Here is an 8,895-nt window from a genome sequence, read left to right on the forward strand (position 1 = left end):
GGAAAATACATTTAGTAGATTTGGGGTCAAGTTTACTAGTGATTGTGTGAATAAATGTGAACAAAGAAGGAGCAACCAAATACTTTGGTAAGTAGATTTTGGGTAATTACCTTGGTGTGGGGAAATGATTTGAGAAGGAGTTGGACTAGACTTTGAAATTTGAGGACCCGAGAAGGCATCTTGTTGATGACGTAGGCTGTAGTGGATACAGCATCACCCCAAAAAATCTTAGGCATGTTAGAAAAAAATATGAGGCAGCGGGCCACCTCGAGAAGGTGGCGATTCTTGCGTTCATCGATCTCATTTTGTTGAGCGGTGTCGACGCAAGAACTGAAATGGAGGATGCCTTTAGATGATATATAAGAGTCGAGGACGGAAGCGAAGTACTCCTTTGCATTATCAGTCTTGAGTGCATGGATGGAGGTTTGGAATTGTGTTTGGATCATTTAGTAAAATTGTTCAAATTTATCTTTCATAAGAAATAGCCACGTTAGTCGCGTGTGATCAGCAATAAAGAAGACAAACCACCGAGTCCCAATAAGGGTTGTAACACGGGATGGGTCCCAGATATCGTTGTGAATGAGTACAAAGGGTCGAGAAGAGGTGTAACCAACACGTGGAAATGACGTGCTAGTGTGTTTGACAAGTTGAAAAAATTCACATTGAAAAAAAATGACATCTTTATTGATAAATAAATTTGGAAATAGTTTTGTAAGATACATAAAATTTGGATGACCGAGACGAAAATGCCATAACATGATCTCAGAATCTTTATTGACACTAGAATTGGAGACAGAATGATGGGTAAGCAAATTTTCGCAGTGAGGTCGTGGTGGTGAAGTACCGTTGTTGACGTAGAGACCCGAGCACATCTCAGCATTGCCAATCGTCATCCCCGAGTCCGCATCCTGAAATTCAACCATAGTAGGGAAAAATTTAGCAATACACATCATATCACTAGTCAACTTTCCGATTGATATTAAATTGCAACTTAAAGTAGGAACAAGAAGCACATATCAGAGTAGAATGTTTTGGGTGATGCGCACGGAGCCAAAATCGGTGACTTTGGAGATAGAGCCATCGACAACGCGGATGGTGGAGTTGTCTCCGCACGACATATAGTCATGGAGAAGGGAGGCATTGTCAATCATGTGACGAGAAGCGCCAGAATCGATGATCCACTGACCGAGGGATCCTTGATTGATTGTCAAGGCATGGTAGAACGTATCTTGATACACGAGCAGGCCGGTGATGGGGTTTGGAACAACCAAATCAGGTGGTTTGCCGATCATTTTGTGCAGCAAATCTAGTTGCTCTTTGCTGAATGGACTGGACGCTGATGCAGGAAGGTCATCGACAGCGACGACGTTGTTGGCACGGGGAGCGCAATCAGACCGAGGCTTCCAATCGGCTGGCTTTCCATGAAGCACTCAACACGTGTCTTTATTGCTGCAATGGTCGCGCCAGGGACGACCTTTGTGTGATGGGTTGTCGTTGTGTCGAGGCGGAGAAACCCGAGCTGCGAGGGCGGATGCGTCAACGGAGAGATTGGGCGAGGTGGAGATAGACCCAAGCATGACTTTCTAGCGGCTTTCTTCGCGGCAAACCTCGAAGAAGGCCTCGTGAATGCTTGGTAGTGGTTTGAGCTTGATACACGAGAGAGAACATATCCCTTGGTAGAATTTGAATATCCTTTTTTGCTCGATGATCTGACGGTATAAGTTGGAGTTCGGAGTGCATGACCAGGCATGGACTTCATACATGTCAATCTGTTGCCAGTAATGTGAGAAGGCATTAAAATACTGAGTCACGGATTGATCACATTGGCGAAGATCATGGAGGATTGACTCGATCTCGATGAGCTTGGATGTGTTATCTGAGTGAGAGTATGTCTCTTGAGCAGCATCCCAAATACTATTGACCGTGTCACAGAGAAGTAAATTTTCATCGATGTCGTTGGTTATGAAATTGATTAACCACGACATGACCATGTGATTTTCTGCATTCCATGTTCGGAATTTTGGGTCATCTTTGGCCGGAGCGACGACATTACTGGTGATATAGTCGTCCTTGCCTCTGCCGCAGATAAACATCATGACAGATTGTGACGACTAGAGGTAGTTCTGACCGTTGAGTTGGTGGCCAGTGATGAGGGAGGAAGTGCCATCGATTCCGGTTGGAGCAGGGGCAGATGAGGCGGATGATATTTCTTGGGAGGATGAAGAAGAAGTCGTCATACCGATAAAGATTGGTATGACTCTGATACCATGAAAATATATGAAAGGATTTGATTTTATTGATGAAAAGAGGGGTATAAATACCCATTATGTTGTGAAATTGAAGCGGAATAAAACAAGAATCGACACAAACCAGAAGAAGAACACAGAGATTTAACGAGGTTCGGCAAAGAATTGCCTACGTCCTCGGGAGCGAGCAGCGGTTTCACTATTTCAGAGAAGTTACAATTTACATCCCATAGGGTCACACATATATATAGACATATACAAACCCTCAGATAAAATTACAATCACGGCCTTCTCCAATAGACACATCTTTTTATTACAGGAGACTCCAATTTTTGGTATATGAGTCATACCTAACAAATCTTCACCTTGGCGAATATGCAGCCCCTTAAAAGAAATACATCATGGAGTTTATTACACCGAAGTTGATTGGACAACCATGCTCTAACAATTGCAAATATTCAACAAGTTCAAGCAATGCAAGAACTTGTTGATAGTATCTAACTTGGTTAATATATTTGCTGCATTTTCATCATATGATTCAACAGAGTAAACTTCACTTATAACTGTACTCCCCAATAGTTTATAGATATGGCCTGCAATAATCTTTCATTTTATCACAGTCAATGCACCTTTAACAATTCTGATGGTTTCTCTATCTTTATCTGTCTTAAGAAGAAAACAATTTCTGTGTAAAGTGCCCAAGGAAATTAAATTATTCTTCAAATCTGGAATATGTCTTACATCACATAATGTTTTAATAGTGTCAGCATAGATCTGACTTTGCCAATACCAGCAATATTATAACATTTATCATCACCCAAATAGACTGAACCAGAATCATATAATATGTATGAAGTAAATCATTCTCTGTTAGATGTTATGTGATAAGAGCATCCTGAATCAACAATACATGCATCATTCAACTGAGTTGTTGTAACTGAAAGTACATCACTATTACTGCAATCTAAATTGTTCATCTGCACCATATTCACAGACTTGAAAAATACATAATGTTTCTCATCAAATTCTTTTTTGATCTTTGTACAATCTCTCTTCATATGTTTCGACTCCTTTCACTTGTAGCAATGAATCGTCTTTCTGTCTTTAGGTTTTGACCTGAAATTTCGCATTCCAGAACTCCTTCCTTCCACGATCATGATTACCCTTAGCATATAAACAATTACCATGAGAGTTTTCCCCTTCATTTTGTTTCCGCTGGTTGTGAGCCAACAATGCAGCAATAATCTCATCAATTTTGATTGTTTCTTTCTCATATGTAAGAGTAGTCACCAGATGTTCATAGGAGGAAGACAATAAACACAACATAATCATTGCTTAGTCTTCATCCTCAATACTCACATCAAGCCGTGTTAGACTTGTGATTATTTGATTGAAGACATTCAAAAGTTGCGCCAGATCAGTGTCTGTTTGCATTTTCAGTCCATACAGTCTTTGCTTCAAATACAATTTATTTGTTAGAGATTTGAATATAAACTGAGATTTCAATCTCTTTCATACTTCTCCTTGAGATTTCAGATTCATAACATGATACATAATTTTATCTGTCAGACATAAACGTATGGTACGTGCCACTCGTAGTTGCAATTCTTTTCGATCTTCATCTTCCATATTATTAGGTTTCGTAGCTCGCAAAGCTTTCAAAATTCCTTGTGCCAACAAATCTTTTACCCTTGTTTGCCACAATCCGAAGTTTCCGGTTCCATCGAACTTAACTATCTCGAATTTTGCTCCAGACATTGCTATTTGAAATTTAATCATGCACCGTATTTTCCTTCCTTGCTTTGAAAAACAAAAAAAAAATACTCCGCAAATAAATTCAAAGAAACCTGAAATTTTCCTTGTCAAATGCAACAACTATCCCGCGATTCTTCTGTGATTTGTGAATCAAATTTTCCTACGAAACACTTTTCCTGTTCGTACCAGTACCTCGGCCAATTGCTGTTTCTACGAGCCACGAATCCCTTCGCACCTGTTCGAGGAATACCTCCACGAAACTGCTGTTCACGAAATAATTGTACCTGCTCGCCTCCTACACCCTGCCGAACTCCACCTGTCCCAAAATCTCCTGCGACGAACCGACGAATTTAACTGGTCGAATTCCTCAGATTTTTCGCAAAACAAGGCTCCTGTTTCGCGGTGGAGAGCCTCTGTTTCTCACTAATTGTTGAACCTGTCGAACTCCTCTATTTTCTGAAACTGCACGACGTTCCTCCGCGAAAGATCAACGATCTGGCCCGATCTTCCCTGAAAGATCTGCCTCGCTGCCTGTCTAAAACGCGATTCGCGAATCCCCTGGTGAAGAAGCGCGAACTGTCCGGAGCTTCCTGTCGCGAACTGCTCTGCCTGTTCCGTGATCCCTTCTTTTCCGCGAACTCCCGATGCGCCGCTCCGCCTCGTTCGCCAACCGGTTTGACAAAGGCCGCGACTGTTCACTCGAACTGCCCACGAACTGCCGAACAAGGCTTTGCGAACGGCACGGGCGATCTAGCCTTATCTTCTTCCCGCGAACGAGATCTGCCTGTCGCGAATGGGTGAATTCCTCTGCGTCTCGAACTGCTCTGCAAAGCCTCCTCCTTCGTGAATCTCCTTCCCGAATTCGTCTCTGTCTGTGGCGAACGCCGTGAAGCCTTCTCGGTCGTGATCCGTCCAAACTGCCTGACTCCTCTCGTCGCCTGTGGAAGATGCGTTGAACCGCACTCCTCCGCAGAACCGCGAATTTTCTGGACTCTCGCGATTCACCTCTGCCGAAGAAGCCAAATGCTGCGCCCCGAACTCCGGCGGTAACTCCTTCCGGTGTCGCTGCCTGGTTTCGAAACTCCTCGCAACCCTGTCGCGCACAGGAGAATTCCTCCTGCGATCTCCTCGCGACGCCGAACCGTCCGAGGAACAACCTCAAAACGGCTCGAACTTCTTCTTTCTTTCTTCTTCCTGCGTCGATCTCCTCCTGTTCCCCTCGAAGGAGGCTCTGATACCAATTGTTGTGAAATTGAAGCGGAATAAAACAAGAATCGACACAAACCAGAATAAGAACACAGAGATTTAACGAGGTTCGGCAAAGAATTGCCTACGTCCTCGGGAGCGAGCAGCGGTTTCACTATTTCAGAGAAGTTACAATTTACATCCCATAGGGTCACACATATATATAGACATATACAAACCCTCAGATAAAATTACAATCACGCTCCTCCCAACCCCCTTTATTCCAAGAGACACTCCTTTTCACCAGGAGACACACCTCTTCACCAAGAAACTCCAACTTCCTAGATATGAGCCATACCTAACACATTACAGGACTTACTAGTAAGAAAAACAATAAAAACAAAATATAGTAGAAAATGAAATGAATAATAACAAAATATAAAAGACGGAAAATCTCTCTAATTTAAGGAGAGAAATAAATAGAGATTCTCAATATCCCTGATATAGTTTATAACTCTCTAAATATAGAGTTATAACCAACATGGAATATAATAATTAGTATTTTTAAAATCTTTCAATAGTTCGAAAGGAAGGTCATTGAAATTTAAAATTTTACATGTGAAGTCAATTTATTCATGTATAATTATAAGAGAACAAAGAAAAAAACATGGTTGAATAAATTATAAGTGTTCTTGTGCCATTAATTTCTTATACTGGAGCTTGCAGAACAAATCATGATTTCATCATCTTACATTGAATCTTATTTTCTAATCCAGCTCTTCAAATTTCATAATTTTCATTCAAGTTTTCACTGGACACCTGCCTTATCTTGCTTTTTCCTCTTCCTAAAATTCTCAGCTTTCGAAAGGCCTTTACCAATCTGTTAACATGCTTCGTCTGTGAACCCCAACCGATCGAGCCGATGCAGCTCTTAACTTGGCCAGGACCGCTCCTTCTCTTCAGAACCTTCTTCCCGTCTGCGCCAGACTGCCGAGAGCTCTTCTTCAGTACGTTCTGCTGTTTAAGACTTTTCTTCAAGGCCATGAGTTCTTCTTCAAGAAGCTGGATTCTAAAGCTTGCTGATTCATATTCTGCCTTGGCAAGATCCGGCCTTTCTATCATATCGGTGCTTTTCGTAAGCGAGTCTAAAAGAGTTCCTCCAGCATCATCTTCTTCCCCCGTCGTTTGTTGATACGAGTTTTTGCCCATATATTGATTTAAGAGAGCTTGGGATCTGGAGCTTAGAAGGCTTCCTGAGAAATCTCCAAACTGCGTGTATCTGAAGGATTCTGAGAAATCTTTGAAGGCTTGATATGTGTGAAGCTGCTGAACAGATAGAGCTTGTACGATTAATCGTAGCGGCATCAACTCATTCTGCACTGCTTGAACACATATAGGTTGTGACAATTTGGGACAATTCAAATATTTGCAGAGGGATGCTTTGTCTTCAGATGAAATATGTTGATGTTCCTGAAATTACAGCGAAGTATATGATTTGCTTTAGCTCTGTAGGAAGAACAAATGTAAGTTAAACAGAGCTAAACTTATCTGGTTTTGGAGTTACCAGTAAGAAAACACTGATTGCTTTGTATAGATTGTCATGAGTCTCTCGGTCGACCATTGGCACTGTTTCAATGAGCTTTATGAATCTATTCGTGTCGAGCTTTGGATCAACGGCGATATAGGAAAGATAACGATCCCATAACGCAGCAACCATGGAGTCCGTGTTGATGACAGAAGATCCACTGTAAAATGTCTCCTGTTTGAATGATAAATGAAGCGAGAAGATTCTCTCCATCACCTTTAACTCTGCAGAATTCACTATGGCTTTCGGGTCGTCGCCATTGGTAGGGAGCAGTAAATCTTCCACGCGAGCAAAATGCAGAAGGGAGGCGACTTCTTCTTCCAAACGTATCGTGCTCTCGCCTTCTAAACCGAGACTCACAGACCTTGAGAGCATGGCAAGGTAAAAGCCTACCGGAATCACTTTACTCGTCTTCTCTCCCAATGGAAGAAGCTCAAGTAAGCCTTGAAGAATTGATGAAACTTTCTCACTAACATCAATTGCATTGTTTTCATCAGCGTTCTCCTCCAAGTATTTGTGCGTCTTCTTGGAGAGCACCCATTTGTTAGCATATAAGACAATTAAGGGGCTAACATACTTCTCCTCCATGCCTTGATTTCTCAGAGATTGAATGATCCTATCGAAGAACTCGAACGGGAGGGCGGTGAGCTCCTTGACCCATAAATCCTGCCCAGCAATCTCCTTCGCTTTCTCGCAGTCCCAGACACGACCAACCATAACTTGTAAGCTGAGGAGAGGGCCTTCTCGTTCTCTTTCGGGATCAAGTATCTCCATACAAGCCATGAATGCCAAGGATTCAATGCAACGGCTCACAAAAAGAAGCTCTTCAGCCCATGATGGCAGAATCTGGCACTTCTGAAGAACTATGAGGGTATCATCCCAGCTCTGCAGCACAACTTGGTTCAAGTACAGGTCTGCCTGCTCGCAGAGGTTGCCGGAAAAGTACTCCTCCGTCATCTCGAGGAAACTGGCGGCGGAACGAAGCGCCAGAACATTGAAAGGGTCGAGAGGGAGTGGACTGTCATAGCTGAACAATATGGCAATCTCGAATGCTTCCGATCCTCCCGGAAAACTGTCGGGGAGCTCGATCTCGAAGGATTCCGGCAATGCCTTTCGGAAAAAACCAGACTTTGAAACAAGGGGGGACTGCACAGAGAGAGAGTAGAAGATTTGAGTTTAAAGGCTGAAAGGGATGGATGGAAAGGTTCTTTTTTTTTTTTTTTTCTCACCTCATGAAGATGAAAGATGTTGCCGTCGATGTGGACATGAACTGAAGCTGGTTGGTTGTTGTTCTCTTTGCTCCTGAAGCAGTTGGAAGCATGTCAGTTAGAGAGAGAAAATCTTAGAGATGGAAAGAGAAACTGTGAGTTATTTACCATGAGAGAATTCTTCTTCTGAGTAAGACGCTGGGGTTGGGGCTTGAGGAAGGAGGTGGGGTCAGAGGACTTTCAGTTATGCCTGTTTGCTCCATTGCTGGCCTTCTGAGCAAGTTTTAATCTTTTTGTAGAACACAAATCAACTGGTTTGCTCAGAATTGGATGAATGGGGGGAGGAGGAGAGGTTTTATAAGCCGTTGAGATCTATTAGCTGTTGTCATAAGAGAGAGAGAGAGAGAGAGAGAGAGAGGAGATTTATAATATTTGTTTTTGGGCAGTTTGCAATAATAATAATAATACTAACATAATACTGATGGTAATAATACTAATTTAATGGTTGCTTAGCGGTAATATTGAAAAAGAATTAAGGCCACACGTGTCAATTGTAAACCAATCAATGCAGGCAGGATAATCCACCTATTTCTGCAGCTTTTCTTTTTTAACAACCATTGTTCATTAAAAATCGGATTATAATATTGAATATCCAATATAAATATATTCATATATATATATATATATATATATATAAGAATGGGGTGGTATATATGTAAATGCCCCTTTTATTTGATAAAATCTTGCAGGGGCGGAGACGGCACGCTTCAGGAATTCCGGGGGGGTATTTTGGGGAAGTGGGAGGACTGGACCGCGTATCGGGATTTTCTCATCTCGCGATTTGATATGTTTGTCGTTCAAATATCGACAGTATACAACTGTAATGTTTAGTAATATATTAATCTCATGTATTTAC

At 42.0% G+C, this 8,895-nt stretch overlaps 2 protein-coding genes across 2 annotated transcripts in view; one reads left to right on the forward strand and one right to left on the reverse strand.

Annotated features, from left to right (window-relative positions):
- Positions 1-6,102, forward strand: part of LOC110031598 (pentatricopeptide repeat-containing protein At5g64320, mitochondrial) — a 25,339-nt gene extending 19,237 nt beyond the window's left edge. Inside the window, exon 2 of the mRNA XM_020734865.1 lies at positions 6,045-6,102. The gene's annotated coding sequence lies outside the window, so the exon portion shown is untranslated. The remainder of the gene's footprint in view (positions 1-6,044) is intronic.
- On the reverse strand, positions 4,537-8,375 carry LOC110031566 (BTB/POZ domain-containing protein At5g48130). The gene is made up of 5 exons (XM_020734815.1): positions 8,148-8,375; positions 8,001-8,073; positions 6,751-7,917; positions 6,006-6,656; positions 4,537-5,232 (listed from the first exon to the last, which is right to left on the reverse strand). Exons 1-5 carry the CDS (start codon positions 8,240-8,242, stop codon positions 4,537-4,539), a joined length of 2,682 nt encoding a protein of 893 aa, XP_020590474.1. The 5' UTR covers positions 8,243-8,375.
- Between the last annotated feature and the right edge of the window lie 520 nt (positions 8,376-8,895).

The sequence above is a fragment of the Phalaenopsis equestris genome, unplaced genomic scaffold (assembly GCF_001263595.1).
Source record: "Phalaenopsis equestris unplaced genomic scaffold, ASM126359v1 Scaffold000840, whole genome shotgun sequence".
Classification (NCBI taxonomy): Eukaryota; Viridiplantae; Streptophyta; class Magnoliopsida; order Asparagales; family Orchidaceae; genus Phalaenopsis; species Phalaenopsis equestris.